The sequence below is a fragment of the Garra rufa genome, chromosome 9, assembly GCF_049309525.1.
Source record: "Garra rufa chromosome 9, GarRuf1.0, whole genome shotgun sequence".
NCBI lineage: Eukaryota > Metazoa > Chordata > Actinopteri > Cypriniformes > Cyprinidae > Garra > Garra rufa.
This window is the reverse complement of record NC_133369.1, coordinates 45,544,873-45,568,437: the sequence shown is the minus strand read 5'-3', so window position 1 is coordinate 45,568,437 and position 23,565 is coordinate 45,544,873. Positions and strand designations below refer to the sequence as shown.

At 33.6% G+C, this 23,565-nt stretch overlaps 1 protein-coding gene across 1 annotated transcript; it reads right to left on the bottom strand.

Moving 5' to 3' along the window:
* Positions 1–22,939, bottom strand: rpa2 (replication protein A2). The gene is made up of 9 exons (XM_073847089.1): positions 22,823–22,939; positions 22,498–22,589; positions 19,913–20,014; positions 16,425–16,538; positions 9,439–9,513; positions 8,600–8,716; positions 7,449–7,577; positions 5,816–5,910; positions 1–176 (listed from the first exon to the last, which is right to left on the bottom strand). The coding sequence occupies exons 1-9, from the start codon at positions 22,833–22,835 to the stop codon at positions 89–91; spliced, it is 825 nt and encodes a 274-aa protein (XP_073703190.1). The 5' UTR covers positions 22,836–22,939; the 3' UTR covers positions 1–88.
* Positions 22,940–23,565: the final 626 nt, after the last annotated feature.

The following is a 23,565-nucleotide window of genomic DNA, read 5'->3' as shown; positions in this document are numbered from 1 at the left end:
TGTTTTTTTTGTTGTTGTTGTTGTTTTTTTCATTAAAACTATGTATTGGAATTGGCTTAAGTATCACAAATGTTGATGAAAAACGTAACTAGGCTTCATTGTCTGTTGATCTGAAGTGGTCCTCATCAATGGTGGAGAAAATGTGTCCCTCGTTGCTGAGAAAATCCACAATTTGCCTGTAAAAAGAGAAGTGAGAATTAATCTGGAGTGAAAACAACTAGCATTTATGACGATTATGGTGTAGGTGCACCAGACAGATATTACACGTAGAAATCGGTTTGTATTTTTAGATGGCTTTTGCATAAAGTTGTTCAGCATTACACAGAGAAATGGCGTTTAGCAGTGTAAGCTGTGAAAAAATATTGTGGTTAAATGTGACTGCTCTTTCAAATGAATGCTCCTATGAAGTTTCTATTCACAGAATCCTAAAAAAAATATCTCATGGTTTGCGCAAACATTTTAGGCAGTCAATTATAACAGGTGCTCGCATCAGCATATCAGAATGATTTCTTGACAGATCATGTTGAAAAATGATGAAAATTCAGCTTTGCATCACAGGAATAAATTACATTTTAAAATACATTCAAATAGAAAGCAGTTATTTCAAATTGTAAAAATATTTCACAATATTACTGCTTTTACTGATTAAATAAACGCAGCCTTGATGAGCAGAAGAGATTCTTTGAGAATCATGGAAAAAAAGCAATTATTCTAAAATTGAGCTGTAATGTAGATTATCAGCTCAAAATGAGATGTTGTTTTATTTGCTGTTTTTATCACTTTAGATTTACAAAAAAATAAGGATGCACCAAAATAAAAATTCTTGGCCGAAGCCGAATAAAATTAAACTGAAAAATAAAATGTTTTTTCGTGTTTTTCCCCCATGTATTTTGCCTTTTTTTTTTTTTTCACCATTGCATAAATTAAATAGCCAAAATGTGCTTTTTACAGTTTTGTCTTGCTTTTCAAAAAAAAAAATCAATCAATTACAAAACAACCATTTAAAAATATTTACTTACCACTGAACATTTTTAACATTCTAGTAGATATTATAGCCTACCAACAAAGCACAATTTAACTTAAAATGAATAAGTTAGTAAAATAATATTCTTTGGTGATTTTAAAGACCGCATTCTTCAATTAATTAGTTTTTTTATGTACAAATAAATGGAGAATGTTATAATAAATGTACTAATAGAGCTGTTGCAATGATTATTATGTTTGTCCTACCTTTTTATTTTATTTTACAGAACAACAGTAAAATAACAATGCTAACATGTTGACTTTTATTTTGGCGGAAACACGCAACAAGACCTCAGTACTGCTTTTTGCTGACAGCAGCAGATTTATGAATGATTCTCATCACGCAGATTTTCCTCACGCTTTGTACTTTGGACCCTGACTAAGGAGCTCATGCAGAGCTGTCAGAATAAATACAATTGGTGCATGTATTAGACAACAATGTTCAGTAGTTTATTTACTAATGGTTTAAGGCCATTTTGCGATTTCAGTCATCATACAGTAACCAGCTACAACCAGCCCTTTCTCTTCTCATGGAAGACGTACTAACTATGCGATACTAAACAGTCTCTCGCTGTCAGTGATTGTAATGATTTTTTGCATCTTTCTCAGACACTTTATAAATGCTTCTACACTGACCACATGTTTGTTGCATAAGTGCAGATCTCTATTTGATCGTGTCACTTCATTGTTCGCTATAATTTATTCAACTTTTTAGCTTATTCAGCTTTTTTTTTTTGCTATTATTGGCTGAATAATTTAGGTTGTCGAATATTCAATGCATCCCTACTAAAACACTTCACATGTACAGAATGCCTCTTGTATTTGTCTTAAGACGGATGTACTGCAAGATATGCAAAAGAACACGCGCTGCTGTCCGTAAGCAATGAGACAAGCAGAAATCTTACTATAATAAATGTGACTGGGCATTCACTTTTGTGATCATTAACATCTCTATAATTGCTTAGCCTGGTAGTTTTCTCTTGCGGTTGAGACTTCATCAGTTTAGCGCTCATCGCTCGCCTTGTTCATGACACATCACTGCTGTCACGAACATCTCATATTCATCACTATGTTAGAATTTACAATGCGGTAAACAGTCTGCACTTCTGCGTATTGTCACACATTAATTCACACTGCTGCATTTTTTTTTGTCCCGTAGCTTGAGCGTAACTAGAATAAGAGCGAGATGGACAATAATAAATGTACTAATGAAAAGGCACTTGTTTTAATAAGAATGCCATTATGAATTAAATGGGAGAAATTGTTATTGCAGTTCTCAGCATTGTTATTTTAACTGGTGCAGACTGTGTGGTATTCCCGTACTCACAAAACATCTTAAGGCTAAAAGTAGCTCATAACTTGCCGATTCAGGAGAAAATCTTAAAAATAATGGGCTTGTCAATCCTTAATTTAGGACTCCTAAATTTTTGCTCTAAGAGTATTTCACAAAGCATTTCAGTGCTAATACTAGCTCCTAAATCTGTGAAACATTAGGAGTAGTGAAGAGGACTCCTAAGTCACTAAGACCAAATCACAAACTAGGCCTATCCTCTCTTCTAAAAATAAAAATAAAAAATCATAACAAATATTACAAACTATCAAATTTTTAACAATTAAAACCACTAATAAATGGTTTTCTGTACTGTTTTTTTAATCCCCTCTGAGCTTCCTCCTAGAACTCTGTACTTCCAGGAGAAGCTGATCAGCTGACCTAAGAGACCGACAGGGTGTGTAGGGGTGGAGAAGCTCAGATAGGTAAGGCGGGGCAAGATTTTGAAGGCATTTAAAAACAAACATCAGAATTTTAACATCCACTCTATAAGACTTCGGCAGCCAGTGCAGTGAGGCCAGCACAGGGGTTATATGTGACCCTGGACCACAAAACCAGTCTTAAGTCGCTGGGGTATATTTGTAGCAATAGCCAAAAATACATTGCATGGGTTAAAATTTTAGATTTTTCTTTTATGCCAAAAATCATTAGGAAATTAAGGAAAGATCATGTTCCATGAAGATTCTATGTAAAATTCCTACTATAAATATATCAAAATGTAATTTTTGATTAGTAATTTGCATTGTTAAGAACCTAATTTGGACAGCTTTAAAGGTGGTTTTCTCAGTATTTTGATTTTTTTGCATCCTCAGATTCCTGATTTTCAAACAGATGTATCTCGGCCAAATATTGTCCTATCATAACAAACCATACACCAATAGAAAGCTTATTTATTGAGTATTCATATGACGTATATATCTCAGTTTTGTAAAATTTAACCTTATGACTGGTTTTGTGGCCCAGGGTCACATATGCTCTCTTTTACGGGTTCCTGTTAGCAGTCTCGCAGCAGCATTTTGAACCATCTGCAGACGTGAGAGTAACGACTGACTAACCCCCAAATAAAGTGAGTTACAATAGTCCAAACGGGAAATAATCACTGATTCAAAATGCTGCCTAGAAAGAAAAGATTTCACTCTTGCCAGTCGCCTTAACTGATAAAAACTGGATTTCACCACCGCTCTAACCTGACTATCCAATTTAAAATCACTGTCCAACTTAAAACCAAGGTCATTTACAACAGGTTTAAAATATACTTCCAAGGGTCCCAAATAAACAGAAGAAGGGTCACAGGGACCGTTCGGGCCAAACACCAAAACCTGTTTTCTTTTCATTAAACTTTTAAAAGTTTAAAGCCAACCAAGCTTTTATATCATCTAGGCATGTCAAGAGATGTTTTATACAGGGTTTCTGCAGGATTTTCAAATCTTATTTAATGCCTTTTAATGCCCTTTTTAATGCCATTTCTAACATTTTTAATGCCATACGCAACCAATAACTTAACACGGCTGTGTATGAATGCGTGTATATTATAATGCATTTTTTTCCATGCGGTCTTACAATGAGGCAACAATGAACATACATTACTCTGCTGAACATAATTAGAAATGGATCAGGAGACAGCTTAAAATGTCAGCGTTTATTTACAGATTTCAAAATTTCAAATATCAATTCTGAACAGAAAAATTTCAGAAACTTTGAACTCTTAGAGGCTAAAACTGGCCGCTCTTAAAAAGTCTGTGTCACACAATTTTGGACCGGCCAGAAGCAATTACCAAACTGCTTCCGTGTTCATCATACTTCGCAACAGTGAATCAAAGTTATTAATTATACAGGCTACATTCAAGATAAATTGGTAATATTTGTTTCTTCAACACTATCTAAAGTTTTAATGCCTGTATAAAACAATTTAATGCTTTTTAATGCCATTTAAGGCCTTAATTTTCGCAAAATCAATTTAATGACTTTTAATGCTTTTTAATGCCCCGCGGAAACCCTGATCCCATCCTTCTGCTTTAAATGTGAAATAGATTTGACAGTCATCCGCATATCAATGAAAGCGGATCCCATGCTTTCTAAAGATGGAGCCCAGAGGAAATAAATGCAATAAAAATAACAATGGCCCTAAAATTGAGCCCTGTGGTATGCCACATGGCAAAGAAGCAGAAGGTGATTCTAAGCCGGAAAAACGAACAGAAAAAGATCTATTTGTCAAATAAGATTTAAACCAACTTAGTTTAATTATTAGTCATTCTAGTTGCATTTTGACCCAGAGAGGTTAATGTCCTACACAAAATTGCTTCTAAATTTCTATGAATAAAAACTTTTACTGCTATTTAGGAGAACTCTAAGTGCTAAGATAAAATGTTTTGTGAATACAGGCCCAGAATCAGTTCAGAAACAAAGTTGAGAGCTCTGAGAGTGGAGCTGGACTGTTTTAGATGATGTACATCTAATAACTGCATTGAAAAAAGCTGTTTGTGGTTAGTTCTTTTAATAAAGAGGCCTTCCTGATACATGCGTACATCTGTTGTGGTTTGAAGACGACTTTATAGTCGAAAGGTTTTGCTTATTTTAGACCAACTACATGCTGTTCTTCAAGTGTTTTTTTTAACCCTTACCTCATTTAAAAGAGAAGATGACTTCCAGAATTTTTTACAGATAATGTACTCACCCTCTTGTCATCCAAGATGTTCATGGCTTTCTTTCTTCAGTTGTAAAGAATTTGCGTTTTTTGAGGAAATCATTTTTTTTTTTTTAATGGTCCAATACTGAATGGCAAAGTTGCAAGTTAAAATGTTTTTAGATTAATCAATACATTAATTGACAGATGAATTGATATAAAAATAGTCATTAGTGGCAGCCCTAAAACAAAACATAATTTGTGTGTAATTTTGGTGAAGTTCACACAAAAACTAAGATTATTTGCTAAGAAGAAATTTGTGTAGGACATTAACCTCTCTGGATCAAAATGCAACTAGAATGACTAATAATTAAACTTATAATGAAATAAAAATGTGCATTAATGTTGAACAAATTTACTGGTAAAACTGACAAAACCAAAACTGAAATTAAACGGCAGTTTGAAAACTGTATGAAAGATACAAATGAAATTAAATCCAAAATTATAACACTGTTAAAGACAAAACCTGCACCTGAAATCCCATTTCTACACAATAACTGAATCAAGCCTTAGATTAGGAAACAAACCACCGAGTTGCAAATATGATGAGAATTTGGCTCATGTTCATGCAAGATCTCACACGAGCCTTGCTATGACAGAATAGAGGAAGCTTCTTCAGGGAAATAAAGGACGTGCTATTCTCAAAACACATTCTACTAAAAAGAAGAGAAACTAAAACTAAGAAAGAGGAAGAGAAACGTCAAATCCCTTTCTTGGTTAGGATCCACTACAAAAGCCCTTTCTGTTTTAGAGAAATGTCCCATGAGGAGACGCTGTACCTGATGACAGTGACGCTCATGCTGTTCAGCTTCTGCTTGAGGTCCTGCATGCTGATGCCTTGAGGCTCATGACAACTCTTGATCAGACTCAAAACCTGCACAAAGACCAGAGACGACATCAGAAAAACACAACAGACAATACAATGGAACTACAATGGAAATAAATGGATTTAAAAAAAAGCATACACTGCTGTTTAAAAGTTTGGGATCAGTAAGATTTGTAATGCTTTTAAAGAGGTTTCTTATGCTCATAAAGGCTGCATTTATTAGTTCAAAAATACAGAAAAAACTAATATTGTGTAAAAATATTTCAATGTAAAATAACGTTTTCTACGTGGGTATATTTTAAATAGGAGTGCTCCGACTGATCAGCTATCGGCTGTTATTTTATTCCGCATTGTTTGCGGTAAATATGACCAAGGATTGACATGAAAATGTCACCATTTCACCATAAATGCATATAATTCAAGTCTACTGTGCTTCACAGTCAATGCATTGTAGGTTTTTGGCTAGGTTTAAAGGAAAAGAGCATTTTTAGATAAACAAGGCAATACTATATGGCACTCGTGGAGTAGAAAAACCAAGTTCTTGATTAACAACAGGATTACTTGTAAAGATTTAAATGCAAAATAAAAGGCAGTAGAAATGACCGTTTCTGTCAATAGTATTTTTTAAATGTAGAATGTTTGTGATAAAGTAAGCAGTTTAAATGTTTTGCCACTTGCTTGAGCAACTTAATACATAAATCTAGAAGTAAATGCAAAAGTAAAATGTATTGAATAATGTGTTTCTTATATTTAGTGTTTAATCTTATGAAAGATTACTGTACTGTGTAAAAAAATAAATCACTATGCTGATAAGCATTTTCAATGACAATGTTTGGATTTTAAAATCAAAATAATATAGAAATGTGTTTGTGGAAATCAGGCTTGTGCTGTGTAAGCTATTGTGCAACAATAAAACAAAAAAAACAAAACACTTTTTGCTATTAATAATCCTACATGATAAAAAGGCGGTTTTAAAAAGATCAGATCAGCAGATACTGCTTCCTGTGATGTTGAAACCAGTTGTGATGCTTAAAGCTTTTTTTATATATACTTTAATAAGTAAAAAGTTAAAAAGAACAGCATTTATTTAAAACAAATCTTTTGTAACAATATAAACTACCATTTAAAAGTTTGTGGTCAGTACATGTTTATTCTTTTTGGTTTTAAAGAAATTAATAGTTTTATTCAGCAAGGATGTGTTAAATTGATACAAAAAGTGATGGCAAGACTTATATGGTTAGAAAAGATCTTTATTTTGAATAAATGCTGTTGTTTTTAATGTTTCAACATTGATAATAAAAGTAATAAATCAACATATTAGAATAATTTCTGAAGGATCGTGTGACACTGAAAACTGAATTAATGATGCTGAAAATTCAGCTTGATCACAGGAACAAAATATATTTTCTATTATTTATAATTGCAATAATATTTCACAATATTACTGTTTTTCTGTATTTGTGATGAAATAATTGCAACACTGATAAGCAGAAAATCTTCTTTTTTTTAAACATTAAAAGTCTTACTGATCTCAAACTTTTGACTGGCAGTGCACACACACATTCATCTCGTGTAAAATGACTCACTTGGTTCTGGTTGGCACTTAAACCATTGACTAGCATCATACTAGCACCAGAATAGCCTCCTGTGGAGCCCATGCTGCTCATGCTAGTATGAGATGTGGACATCACGTTCATTCCTCCACCTCCTCCCATCTATAAAAGAAAGAACGTCTATTATCAAACACACTACAGTCACAACAAAACATTAATGCAACACAATGAAATTAGCCGGGTCAATATTTTGCTGCTTTCCCCTATGGCAGCTTGAAGATTATATTCCAATATTATATTTTTTATTATTTAGAGCCCTATGAGTTTGAATGATTAAATGAAACATAGGGCTGTACAATAAAGGCATGATATGGACTAGTGTCTGTCAACATTACAGTGCTAAAAGTCTACTTCTTTAAAAGTGAAGTCTGTATGGTCTGCTGCACAAACTCATGTGTGCGTGACGCTCGTCTGTGTCTCACTATATAAGGACATGAACCTCATCTCCAGAGAGTCACTTCACCAGAACTTCACCTTTTAATTTGAGAAAACCTGCCTTTAAATAGTCACAGAAGAGCAATGGTTCATTTAAATAAAAATAAATAAACAACTCAAACTGTCAGAATAACAAAACATTTCATATAAAAATGAGGTTGCTACTATTTTTTACTGATTTTGATAAATCTACATCTACATCCTCAAGCTACAATCAAATGTGGATTTCTAAAAGAAAAAAAATATATAATAATAATAATAATAATAATAATAATAATAATAATATATATTTTTTATCAGGTAACACAAACCCATTTCTTGATTTGAAACAATATTACTCATTAAAACTAAGAAATAACTTTTTTTTCTATTAAGATATTTATTTTGTTGACCGGATAATTGTGAAGAATTCAAAAGCCATGAAGTTTTTGTCATGTTCTGACCATAAAGAATATTTTACATTTAACTGGTTGTGCCTGGTTTTTACAACTAGCAAAAATCTGCACTGGTCGCACTGGTGCTCCTAAATAAATGCAACCCCTACATCTCAGACCCAAAATATTTATTATAGGCTTAAATTCTGAGCCGTATATTTTAAGACATAAAAGAAGCCAGTCAACTAGCTGTGAGCTACAGTATGAGTGAGTGAAAAGCAGAAGTGTAAGGAGAGAAGGACACGTGAGTCTCACCATATTCTGTGGTTTGCTCTGCTGCATATGAGCGTTCACAACCTCCAGCATGTGTGAAGTGACTTCATTCAGGTCCTCCAGCACTCGGACGCTGAACGCAACCAGAGACCTGTTATTCTGCAACGAGACCAAAACACTCAACACTCACGTTCAATACTTTGAGAAGGAGAAACCAGATGAAAGAAATAGAGAAAAACACACAGGCGAGGGTCATAATCATACACATATTACTAAAGATGTTTAGAAGGCCATGATGAATAGAGACCAATGGACCAGTAGGGTTACACGATTTCAAGAGTTATGAACCTGTCGGCTTCACTAAGACTTTTCCAGCAAAAACTGAAAACCACTAGCCTGGAAAAAATCCAGACCCTAATCTATTAAGATTAAGGGTCTGGAATAGAGCAATGAAAAGGGCCTAACTCGAGGGGCGGCACCAAGCATGCATTTGAAACTCTCACTCCACGCAATTGGATAACGCCACGACCAATCACAAAAATACACCCCATACGCTTAGCTACCAGTGGAGCTAACTGATAGATTAAACTCTTGCCGTATCCAGTCGGCAAAACAGCAAAAACATCCTTCTTGCAAAGGAACGATATGAGAGAGCGGTTTTCTGTTCCTCTTTTATATGAAAAGCCAAGTCTAACTCGTTCATTGCTCATTGGTGATTTTGACTGCATGAAGTAAAAAGATTCTATCATTTCTCAAACTGCAGAATGCACATGAAATCCTGTTTTCATAATTAAACAGTGTAACTTTAACTTACACAAGTAAGAGTACATAAAGCAACTTTAACTTGCATTGCTTTACATTAGTTGTACACAAGTTCTGACCTGAAAAGAGCGGAGGTTGCCGGAGACTTTGACGTAAGAGCCTGGAGGAATGACTGAGTTATCAACTCCCATGTCCTGGAAAAACAAAGAAAAACAACTAAATGAAATAAACAAACAACAGAAATTTATGAATAAAAATATGGAGGTCATTAACTTCTGGGTTCCCAAAGTTTTAGATCAGTCAATTGCCATGACTTTTCCAGATCTCTTCTAGAAATAAGGATGTTGGAACAATTTGATCAGATTTGTGCAAGTTTGATGACGGTGAATGTAAGAGTTTTTAAAGACCTTTTTAAGACCAAATAAAGAAACCAGGGCATCAATCAATTCCATTTTTTAAAATAGAGATTTATCTCATGGTTTTCATGAGTTAACTCGTGATTAATCACACATTTTTATCTGTCCTAAATGTGCGTTAAATTAATACTTTTTAAAGTGTTTAATACTCTAATCTACATGGGCATGGACAAATATGGATGCTTTAAGCCACTGGTCTCAAACTCAATTCCTGGAGGGCCACAGCTCTGCACAGTTTAGCTCCAACACTAATCAAACACACCTGATCCAGCTAATCAAGATCTTCAGGATTACTAGAAACTTCCAAGCAGGTGTGAGTTGGACCTGGTTGGAGCTAAACTCTGCAGAGCTGCGGCCCTCCAGGAATTGAGTTTGAGACCTCTGCTTTAAGCAAATGTATGTTTATTATTAGTGAAACCATACTCGACATAGAGCATGAAGACTAGACATGTTTCAAAGGTCATAGATGTTTTTCAAATAACTTTTATTAGTCACTATTCTCTGCATTATTATCATTGTTTTTAGCTTACTGTTTGAATGCTTTCACGATCCTTGGACTTTCCAGGAGTTTACCTGTTTAAAATTGTGATCACAAAAACCTGATGTACGAGTCTGATATACAAGAATGAATACATTAGGCACACGCGAGTTTGTTACTATTACTCTGGTCATCTTTGACTTTACATTACCGGGAGGGTTTGTTTCATGCAGCCAAGAGATGAAGTAGATACCTGTCTTCCCGCGGGGGTAACTTATAAGTTACTTTTATGTGGGCTTTTGCGGGACGTAATAACATATATTCCTTCTGGAGCAGGCGGACACAGGACTAAAATCCATCCCTTGAAGATCTCTAAGATGAAGTTTGCGTGCAGCGGTAGATTTGTCTTCGGTTTTTACAAAGCGTAGCCACACTTTTAAACGCTTACCGCGATCTTATCGACTGATGTTTACATTACCACGCAAGGTCCTGGCAGATCACTAGATGAAAAAATGCACCCAGGAATCGAAATTTTAATTTTATAACAAGTATCCGATTCTTTATCTTAAGTATCCGATTACAGAATCGGAATCGATTTTCGATTCCCAACCCTAGATGGGTGATATGATGGTGAGTTTTATCTTTGTTTCGAAGGTTCTAAGATGTGTCATTGTTGAAAATAAAGGTTCAAACTGATACAATGCGTTGGCTGTTATTGAATGTGCACATTATGAATTTTTAGTTGAACTGAATGCAGATTACATTTAATGACAAATCAGTGTTGAAATACAATGCTCGTACAAACCCTTACTCGTTGTAAATGAGAAGGAAAAAGCACTAATAGTGTTAATGGTGAACACTTACAGTGTTGTTTCTAACTAAAAAAGTAACACTATTTAAAGCGTTAGTTCAACTCTATTAGGTGGGGACATATACAAACACTTAAAAAGTGTTATTTTTTACACAGCGAGTGTGAACTTCACACTTTCAAATTTGCTGTGCATCATCTGAGCCAAAAATTTTCTATTGCGCAGACATTTCGGCCACCAGACCTGTACAGCGCACACACAAAGTGTGTAACTTTTAATTTAAATGTGCTATTTATATTTGATTTAACCCTTGATGTAAATGATGTACATTTTATGCTACCAGAGAAAACTTTTTTTTTTTTTTTTTTTTTACAGTCCAGTACACTGCTGTTCAAAAGTTTGGGATCAGTAACGTTTTTTTTAAAGTTTCTAATGCTCCTCGAGGCTGTATCTATTTGATAAAAATACTAAACATTATTTCACAAAATAAAATTGGAAAATTTTATTGCAATTTAAAATATTTTTATTATACTTTATTCCTATGCAGCCAAGCTGAATTTTCAGCATCTTTACTCCAGTCTTCAGTGTCACATGAATAAATGTTCTTTTTATTCAATCAAAGAAAAAAGTATCACATGTTCCGAAAAATATTAAGCAGCACAACTGTTTCCAACATTAATAAATCAGCATATTAGAATGATTTCTGAAGGAGCATTTGACACTTATAGACTGGAGCAATGATGCTGAAAATTCTGCTTTGCATCACAGGAATAAATAATATTTCAAAGTATATTAAAACAGGAAAGCAGTATTAGAAATGGCAATAATAGGTAAATTATTTATTAGGTTTATAATATAGACCTAACATAATATAATATCAAGACAATCAGAAGCATTTAAACTGATTGAATAGAACTGAAAACAAAAAGCAGCATTTAAACCAAGTTATGTAAGTTAAATATAAAAAAATAAATGTGAACATGTAAATACTTTTATAGCCATCTAAACATCCCTATGAAGTACAGTTTGCACAAACACCTGACTCTGTGCCCATCATCCGCTATTTCCATCACTTAATCAAGCCACTCTTCTTTAATACATGACATTTTATTTCACATGTCATAGCGTTTGTTTCCTTTGGCTCTTGTGTTGAGCTATTTCATCCGAATCTTTTGCTACCTCACAGCTCAATTCAAATAGATTCTTAGGGACACGGTTTATATAAAGGTGCTGGTCATATAATTAGAATATCTTCAAAGAGTTGATTTCACTAATTCCATTCAAGAAGTGAAACTTGTATAATGTATACATTCATTCCACACAGACTGATATATTTCAAGTGTTTACTTCTTTTCATTTGGATGATTATATCTGAAAACTAATGAAAACCCCAATTCAGTATCTCAGAAAATTTGAATATTAAGACCAATACAAAGAAAGGACTTTTTAGAAATCTTGGCCAACTGAAAAGTATGAACATGAAAAGTATGAGCATGTACAGCACTCAATACTTAGTTGGGGCTCCTTTTGCCTGAATTACTGCAGCAATGAAACAAAAAACATGCACTGACAAATCCAAATTACACTCTGCGGCTCGTGACGATACATTGATGTCTTAAGACACGAAACGATAGTTTTTTGCAAGAAACTGAACAGTATTTATATCATTTTTACCTTTGATACACAGCCACGTCCATCTGTCATGAGCACGAGTTTGGCATCAGTCACGTAACTTGTGCACGCATTCTGGCGTAAGTGTGCTACACCGTAAGGGGAAATCGGTGAAAAGTCCCGGATGAGTTTGCACAAGCAAACGTAATCTTTTAGCTTTAAATCTGTTTGAACAATCAGGATACGCGCAAGTAATTACCATTTTGAATAGCCGCTATACCCACAATCTCTGTGCACTGTGGAAACAATGAGTGTCGTATACATCGCGGCTTCCAGCGTTTGTGTATACTACGCTAGAGCGCGTGCACATGTGACGTGACTGATGCCAAACTCGTGCTCATGACAGATGGACGTGGCTGTGTATCAAAGGTAAAAAATGACATAAATACTGTTCAGTTTCTCACAAAAACCGATCGTTTCGTGTCTTAGGACATCAATGTATCATCACGAGCCGCAGGGTGTAATTTGGATTTGTCTGTGCATGTTTTTGTTTACTTTTAAAGGTTTGGTGCCCATCCACGTCCATGATAAGGCTGGCAGACTGCACCAGTTTTCATTAAAAATCTTCGTTTGTGTTTTTCTGAGGAAACAAAGTCACCTACATCTTGGATGCCCTGGGGGTAAGCAGATAAACAGCAAATTTTCATTTTTGGGTGAACTATCCCTTTAAGAAACGGGATTTCCAAAGGAAATGCAAAATTTACTTTCATCAGAGAACATTTTTTTTCGACCATCAGCAGCAGTCCAGTCCTTTTTGTCTTTAGCCCAGGTGAGACGCTTCTGACGCTGTCTGTTGTTCAAGAGTGGCTTGACGCAAGGAATGCGACAGCTGAAACCCATGTCTTGCATACATCTGTGCGTAGTGGTTCTTGAAGCACTGACTCCAGCTGCAGTCCACTATTTGTGAATCTCCCCCGCATTTTTGAATGGGTTTTGTTTCACAATTCTCTCCAAGGTGCGCTTATCCATATTGCTTTTTTTTACACTTTTTTTGTTCCCTTCGCCTCTCTATTAATGTGCTTGGACACAGCTCTGTGAACAGCCAGCCTCTTTTGCAAAGACCTGTTGTGTCTTGGCCTCCTTGTGCAAAGTGTCAATGGTCGTCTTTTGGACAACTGTCAAATCAGCAGTCTTCCCCATGATTGTGTAGCCTACAGAACTAGACTGAGAGACCATTTAAAAGCCTTTGCAGTTTTCAGTTAATTGTCTGATTAGAGTGTGGCACCAGGTGTCTTCAATACTGAACCTTTTCACAATATTCTAATTTTCTGAGATTCTGAATTGGGGTTTTCATTAGTTGTCAGTTACAATCATCCAAATTAAAAGAAATAAACACTTGAAATATATCAGTCTGTGTGGAATGAATGTATACATAATACAAGTTATAAATAAATGAAATAAATAAATTTTTTGAAGATATTCTAATTATATGACCAGCACCTGTATATGTGATGTGATGTGATCTAGGAAAACTCAACACATGCTGAAATTGTACCTTTCTAGGTTTTGATAGCATATAAAACCCCTTTCCAAAACTATTCGTATTTTGTCCATAGCTTGAATGTAACAAAAGCTATGGCTATCTGAAGTTGGATGATAGCTATGATTTTCAGGAATGGAATTTTGAGAAATGTAGATTTAAAGTGAGACGGGATTTACATTCACTTCACGGGTTTAACGAGAGCTGTCTGTCAAGTCAGAAGCACTATATGGCATCATTACACAAACAGACTAATGTTTTGTTTGTGTAATGATGTAATGTTTTCCATTGTTTATCATGGGCACAGTCTCTGTACTTTTGATCACCTTTTGTGTGTTTAGATAACAAATAGTGTACCTTGTAGTTTACATTTAGAAAAGCGAGCAAAGTTTTGTTCCAACATCATGCTGCAATTATTATTATTATATTAACTAGAACAGGGGTTCCCAACCTTTTTTACTCCGGGGCCCCCCTCCTTCTCCGGCCAATTTTGCAAGGCCCCCACTATGCCTGACATGACCTCTTATACTGTACTTCAATAGTAAAGAAAAAGGTATTTATTTTTAAATCTTTTTGTATTAACCAAAACATTTGTTTTGCCTTATTATTCTTCTATTGCTTGTTATAAAAAAACTCAATTCAAACAAACTCTAAATTAAAATTTAAATATACCTTATAATCTTTAAAAAATACCTCTGCTCAATTCTAACTTTTAAAATTATTTTAATTCAGACATTCTTTACAACTTAAGAGTACTTTTTCTTAAATATGTGAACCTGCCGTACAACAGGGAGATCACTAAACTAAAAACTAAAAAGACCACTAAACCTATCCCCACTGACTGAACAGCTACCGTTTGTATCGATTAAAAAAAATAATAAAATAATTCAAAATACAGCAAATACATTCTAAATCTGTTGACACACATCGATGTGAAGGTTCGACGAAGACGGGATCAGTGAACCCTGTCAGTGCGCGCCTGATGCTCATAAACACCGAGCCTCACTCCTCTTCTATGGGTGAGCATCCATTATAAAACACTCACATTAATTTGGACAACCAGGCAAATGTTTGAAATTTCACGCAAAAATACGATAGGGATCAGAGCCCCGAGAGCGCCCATAGTTTGTTAATCAATACGACGTGTCTCATGTACGACTCTGATATACACGAGTGTTATACATTCAGGGTTTCTGCAGGATTTTCAAATCTTATTTAATGCCTTTTAATGCCCTTTTTAATGCCATTTCTAACATTTTTAATGCCATACGCAACCAATAACTTAACACGGATGTGTATGAATGTGTGAATATTATAATCCATTTTTTTCATGCGGTCTTACAATGAGGCAACAATGATCATACATTACTCTGCTGAACATAATTAGAAATGGATCAGGAGACAGCTTAAAATGTCAGCGTTTATTTGCAGAGTTCAAAATTTCAAATATCAATTCTGAACAGAAAAATTTCAGAAACTTTGAACTCTTAACTCTTAAAACTGGCCGCTCTTAAAAAGTCACACAATTTTGGACCGGCCAGAAGCAATTACCAAACTGCTTCCGTGTTTATCATACTTCGCGACAGTGAATCAAAGTTATTAACTATACAGGCTACATTCAAGATAAATTGGTAATATTTGTCTCTTCAACACTATCTAAAGTTTTAATGCCTGTATAAAACAATTTAATGCTTTTTAATGCCATTTAAGGCCTTAATTTTCGCAAAATCAATTTAATGACTTTTAATGCTTTTTAATGCCTCGCGGAAACCCTGTACATTAAGCACGCGCAAGTTCGTTATGATGACACTAATCGTTTTTACCTTAACATTAGCACGACGGTTTGCTTCATGCATGCAGCCGAGAGATGTAACAGTAGTTTGCGTACAGCGTTCGGAAGTTTTGAGCTGCCATTCAGTCTGTATAACGATGAGGCTTGCTCCGCCGAGTCTGAAGCAATCAATCACAGAACATGAGAGAGGCCGTGCTTTTATTATTCTCATTTAGCACATTAATAATGAAGTTAAACAACTATAGGATCATATTTAAATTAATTTTAAGATATCTCACAGCCCCCCTGGAAGATCACTGAGGCCCCCTAGTGGGTCGCGACCCCCCGGTTGGGAACCGCTGAACTAGAAAATCAATTTTTGACATTTGTGAATCGATGCGAATCGCTAGAAGACTGAATTGTGATGTATATGTGAATCGATTTCACCCCAGCCCTAGATTACAACTCTTAAACCAGTACCTCTGTGTCGATCCACTGCTTCACGTCCATGGGAGCTGCTGTCATGTCATCCACCTTATACTGGATGTTGATTGTGGATTTATCAGTGCTTCTGATGATACCAACAATAGTTACCTAGACAGTGCCAGACAAAACAGCTATTAATTAACTTCGCCTACGCGAAAACATATTAGAGAAAATGCTTGCTTAAGTGTATCAGCCATGAAGCTGACACAACTACTTTCCTGTTTCATCATTATGACCGAGGAGTTTACATTTAGCACACTTAAACACAGAGAGGTATTCATGTAAAGACAGCTATTTCTTAGAGCCGTCAAGAGATGCAGACACATTTAACACAACTTTTCATGTTTTGAATTTGACTTAAGTTAGTATTTTTTTACTTTTCAAATTTTAATTATTAGGAATAATTTCGTTGCAGAAAAGAGCAAACAGCCATGCGAAAGAAAACACAGTGCCTTTCATTTCACTTAATGCATGTTTGCTGTTATTTTCAGATCATCAGTGTTTTTTCTGTAATGTAGAGAGAGCGCATGCACATGGTTGCCAGGTTGGGAAGATTAAGTAAACCACTGTGCAGAAAATGTTTTGTTTTAAGAGAAAATACCTTTTTTAGGGATTTAAAGTTTTGGAATCTGGTTACTGCAAACATTAATGCTTGTGGGGGTTTGTTGCCAATGCAAGATAGCACAAATGTGAAATGAAACATATCCAGGATAAATGAGCGTAAAAGTAATCTCAGGCAATTCTGCTTAAATGAGAGAAGCAGAAATCGATCACAATTAAAACATGGTTCATAGTGCAGCCCTACCTACTTAAAAAAATAAATAAATACAAAAATACTAGACGGAATAGTGATTAAAACATATCTATAATAAAATAAAAAGATGAGTTTGTTCAGAGCATCAAAAATTCATCTGGTCTCTCTTCTCACACTCACATACTGTGGCATTGTGGTATTTTAAGGGTAGTTATTTAGAGAAGTGGTTCTGTGACAGATGGACCACTAAGAGCGTCCTCAGGCGGTACACAGCACAAATGTACACCATTTTAAAACACATATTTCATCCAGTAAAGCTCTTAAAGCGTGTCCTGTTTTTTGACTTGCAAAGACTACATCCGGTTCGGATTCAGATCGATGATCAAAACACAGATGAGTCGATTGCTTCAATCAACACCCCCAAAGATTCACAGCCCTAAACCACTTGCTGTGTCGACATTTTATCCGGTAATTTTGGGCCGTTTTGATTTATATGCTGTTTAATGTCTGACGATCTCATTATTTTACATATGCGATCGCTTGCTTCTGCTTCTTCACTTTGTTTTAATCAGAGATTCAATACTCTATCAAAAGATGTGTAATAGCGCCTTCTACTGTATAGCAGTGAAAACAAAGATATTTGTGAAAAAAAATATTTTTTGGGAATAGTTATGAATTTCCATCTGGGCAAAAACAGTACTTTGTAAAAGGAAAAAGAAAATCATTTTTACAGGCTATTATTTTTACATTTGGACATGTAGGTTATGTGACTGAGGAAAAAAAATATTGTACTTTCAGGGTTTTTCTGTTGAAGTCTGGACCATTTTTATAGTTTGCTTAAAACAAGTATCTAGTAAAAACAAACAACATATGTTGTAATTAAAATGCTCTCATCATGAGCAGAAAACAAACTTAACTACTAATTTCAATAGTGATCAAATTTATTCTTTCAATAAGTTTACATTTATGTTTAGCATTTATGGGCCTTTTTACTTTTTAAAGCCATTTTTTCTAAAAGTGCTGCATCAATTGAGCTGTTACCAAACAAATCTAATCAGTATCAAGAAAATTTATCTTTTTCAGAAGTTGCATACGAAGTGGCATTTAGAAGTATTTACACATGTTAATGCAGCTGTATTTTAAAATTATTTTAAAAGTGAAAAGATACTTTGAATGTGAAATTAAAACCAGCAGAAAGTCGCTGTTAATAAGGGTTAACAAGTCTTTGCGACTGAACCATATAATTTAAACGGTTGATTCATTTAGCAACAAAACTTTGGTATGAAAAAACAATGCTGTGGCTGTTTCAAATTATTTTGATTGCTGAAATTGAGCAGAAATAGGAAATATCCTGTCTAAAATGTCTTTTATCATTATTGAATTGGTGTATAAAATCAATATCACATTTGTAGTCATGCTGATTTTTGAAGGAAAAAAAGGGCAATCTTCGTGTGATATTGATGAACTACATGAAATGATATAAATATATTCATTTCTTGCACCCTTATTTTGAATTAGGGCTGTGCAATTAATCGAAATTCAGTTTGATTTCGATTTCTGCTTCAAATGATCATGAAAATGCAGTAATCCAGATGAAATGATTATTATGCCCCATTCAGCCCCCTTACCAGCGGTGCAATACGCCCCTCCATAAAGGCCTAATTTTACATGCAAATCATCAATAAAATGGGATGTGCTTGATTTAATGTTTTTTTGATGTTGTGTTTTTAATATAGCTTAAGACAACTTGCGCTGTTCCGTGTATGCGCTCAGAGACGGAGCAGAACACAGACATGCAAAGTTATATTTTAGCTCAAGGTGCGCACCTAAACGGTCGAATACACGCAAAAAAATTCAAATTGAGGCGCTTGGTGATTATTCATGTAAACCATTGTCAGTTATGTCTTAAATTATCATTAACAGTTGAGAATGAAAATATGTGTGTAACAGTATATCGGATCTGTGTGGCACTTAAAGCAACAAATATTATTCCTTCTGCCATCTTTGTGCTTAATAAAACAAAAATACAAATAGAAAAATCACCCACTGCTCTTGAATGAAGGACTTTTGTAGTTTTAATAAAAAAACAAAGCATGTTTAACTATTACAGTGAAGACGCCGTTTAATTTTACATTCAATTTCTGTAGTATTGTTAGACTACTTTAGACTTGCATAAAAGCATTCAATGTTTTTTTAAACTGTGTGGTTTTTTTTCTACTGTATTGCTATCTTTAAATTAATCAATAATATCAAGTTTTGGACTCAGACATAATCGTGCTAAATAATCTTGATTACAATATTGACCAAAAATAATCGTGATTATGATTTTTGCCAAAATCAAGCAGCTCTATTTTGAATTACACTTTTAATTGTTAAAATCTCTAAAATGTTTCATGGTGTGGTTGGAACCAAATCACAGCCTGCTATTTGAGGACTCCTTCCCTAGACATTTTGTGATCTTGTGATTTTATGAAATTATTTAGGCTTAGTTAAAGTTAACAAAACAACACTGCTCCCAAGCAAAAGATTGTGTACATATATGTATATTTATGTATTTTTTGTTGTATTCTCTAAAGACACTAAAAATAATAAATATATCTGATAAAAGATAATAACTTTGACTTTAACTTTGGATGAAAAAAGGCATATACCATAATGCATAAATACTTTATATTATTTAAAAAAATGCAGACATTGTGTGATCTTGTGTTAAAGAGATCAGACTCACCTGTGCGATCTCTACCTCTCCCACTTTAAAGACATCCTCCGCCTGCACCGCAGACATCAGCTGGGACACAGTACAGGGAACGATCTGCTGCGCTCGAGTTCTCTACACAACACACACAAACATCACAACTTTACTGACACTCAGCTTCGAAAACTACAACATTTAGATGTAAAATCAAACAAGAATAGTAGAATGTCATGTCTATGTCAGCCAAAACCTGTCAAAAAAATATATGCCACATATTTCATATAAAAATAGATCAAATTAACCATACCCCTGGAACTTTTGGGATAGTAACACTCTTATTGTGGACAGCAAAATTTGTACACATTTACAAGCAGGGTTATATTATCATTATATATACTAACATTGTTACATATATGTGACCCTGGACCACAAAACCAGTCTTAAGTAGCAATGGCCAATATTTTTGTAGCAGAAGCCAAAAATACTTTGTATGGGTCAAAATGATCAATTTTTCTTTTATGCCAAAAATCATTAGGATATTAAGTAAAGATCACGTTCCATGAAGATAATTTATTAATTTCCTACAGTAAATATATCAAAACTTAATTTTTGATTAGTAATATGCATTGCTAAGGTGATTTTCTCAATATTTTGACTTTTTGCACGCTCAGATTTTCAAATAGTTGTATCTCAGGCAAATATTGTCCTATCCTAACAAACCTTACATCAAAAGCTTATTTATTCAGCTTTCAGATGATATATGAATCTCATTTTAGAAAAGTTGACCTTTATGACTTGTTTTGTGGTCCAGGGTCACACATGAATATATGAATGTTTTAAACAAGCTTTTATTTTAAAATTTATTTTTTTTCTATTTAGCTTTCATTTACTTCTATTTCTAATTCGTATATTAGGGTAGTTGCATCATCTTTTTTTATGTTTAAGGTCTCATTTATGCATTTTAATATATACACAAATTATTTTTTAGGTTAATCTCAATTACTGAAAGTACTTTAAAATTGTAGTAGTTTTTGGCTTAGTTAACATGAACAAAACAACACTGTGACCAAGCAAGAGCACTTTAACTTTGAATAAAAAAAGCATATACCATAATGCACATATACTTTATTTTAGTTTTAAAAAATGCATTTAAAATGTAAAAATTTAGAATTTTTATATTTCTATTTAGCTTTCATTTGCTTCTATTTCTGATTTAGTAATTAAATAGTAATTCATATATTTAAAGTGTTTTTTTTTTTACGTTTAAGGTCTTATATATGCAATTTAATAATATATACTTTTTTAGCTTTAATTCAACTACTAAAAATTATTTTAATAATTTTAGGTTAAGTTAACATTAACAAACCAACACCATTCCCAAACAAGACATAGTGTCATCAGTATTTGGTCTATTTTCTAAAGAGATTAAAACTAATAAAAATATCTGATAAAAGATAACTTTGAAAGCTACAAACTTTCACTTTGGATAAAAAACAAAAACAAAACATACCATAATGCATAAATACTTTATATTAATAAAATAAAAATGTAAAAATTGGTATTTTTTAAATTATTTTTCATATTTCTATTTAGCATTCTATTTCCAATTTAGTAATTAACTAGTAATTCATATATTTAAGGTAGTTGCAACATCTTTTTTTCCCATTTAAGGTCTCACATATGCATTTTATTATATATATATATATATATTGTTTTGCGTTATTTCAATTACTGAAAGTATTTTCATAGTTTTAGGATTAGTTAACATTAACAAAACAACACTGTTCCCAAGCAAGAGATGGCTGATAAAAGATAATAACTTTGAAAGCAACAAACTTTAACTGTGAATGTAAAAAGCATATACTGTAAAAAATTACAAAAATAATTTTAAAATTTAGATTTTTCATATTTCTATTTAGCTTTCATTTACTTCTATTTCTGATTTAGTAATTAACTAGTAATCTGTACATTTAAAGTAGTTGCAACATTTATTTTTTACATTTAAGGTCTCATATGCATTTCAAAAAATAAATAAATATATATAATTTTTAGTAATTGAAATAATGCAAAAAAAAAATTGTGTGTGTGTGTGTGTATATATATACACACACACACACACACACACACACACACACACACACACACACACACACACACACACACAATTTTTTTTGTGTGCATTATTTCAATTACTAAAAATTATTTTAATAGTTTTAGACTTAGTTAACAGTAACAAACCAACACCGATATCAAACAAGACATCTGTATTTTGGTCTATTTTCTAAAGAGACTAAACATATCTGATAAAAGATAACTTTGAAAGCCACAAACTTTAACTTTGGATTAAAAAAAACCATATACCATAATGCATAAACACTTTATAATAATAAAAAAGGATTTCAAATGTAAACAAATATATCTCAATTATTATAACTAGTTAAAATGTGCATAAATGTACTGTCTGTATTCATAAAATTACTAGTTCTACATACAAATAAGTCTCTTTAGGCAACATTTGGATTCTGGTTTTACTTTTGTTGGTTTTGAGGTATATTATAGACATTCACACACAGACATATATCTCTGTCAGGTTTCATATAAAGTTGAAGGAGACTGACCCCTTTCTTTTCTCCTCCCTGAGAGGCGGCTGGTGACCCAAATCCTCCTGGAGACTGTGTGTATCCAGCCACACTGGCCTCACCGTATTTACCTGCCAAAATATAAACATTCTCGATTTCCACTGAGAATACTCCATGTATGAAAACAATACCAACATTACTGTGAAGCATGACTGTAGTGCGTGTAACAGACATCCTGACAACACAAGACTGACTAAAACACACTCACTGACTGAGCTTGGAGGATTCTCATTAGCAGGTTAGCAAAACTCGGTAAACAAGACGCTAGAGCGTGTTATACACAGACAATAACTAAAAAACATACCTTGGTTCCACATTTTCCTGAAAAATTGTATTTTCCTGAAGACGAACTTGATCAACAAAACACTCGAAATTCTCCCGCCACCACTGAGAGCGAGCTGTTTGACGTCAAGAACGCGCGCTGAAAATGCGCGTGCGCAAGTCTGCACTACCGCGAAAGTCTTTCTGCCAGTTTTTTTTTTTTAACAAAAGAAATGTTAAAGAAAGAGAGCCTTTTTATATTAAACCAATTAAAAAAAAAATTAAGATGCATTTGAACAGTTTTAATGTTAGAAGTTCTTTAAATAATTAATAAAGGTTTTAAATTTGTATTTTAAAAATCGCTTTTTTATTATTTATTTATTTTTTGCTCGTTTTTATTTATTTTTTTATTCAAGGAACAATAACATATAACATGTTATCAAAAATAAAAAAGGAAAAGAAAAAGAAAGACAAAATAACAAACAAAAATAGTTGCGCCAGGGAGAGGAAGGTATTACATTTAAAAAACAAAATACATATATACATACATGTATGCATACACAAAATCAAATAAATATATTGTAAAATTTACAAACTTTCAAAGTTCTTAAAGCTTTCTTATTCCCAAAGTCTCGAACACTTACATAAATACATATTTCAGTCAACAAAACTATAAAACTGAGTTTGTTGTTAGTAAATTTACACTTATGAATGTTTAGGCACAACTTAATAAATACTAACATATATTACGTCACGTATGATTTGTTAAGTCTTTTATTTTTGTAC

Excerpts from the sequence above, each read along its gene's own strand:
- rpa2 (XM_073847089.1), bottom strand. Across the intron at positions 9,514-16,424 it reads AGCAGTGGATCGACACAGAG|GACATGGGAGTTGATAACTC; the intron begins GTACTGGTTTAA and ends TTGTTTTTCCAG. Across the intron at positions 177-5,815 it reads ATGAGCGTCACTGTCATCAG|GCAAATTGTGGATTTTCTCA; the intron begins GTACAGCGTCTC and ends CTCTTTTTACAG.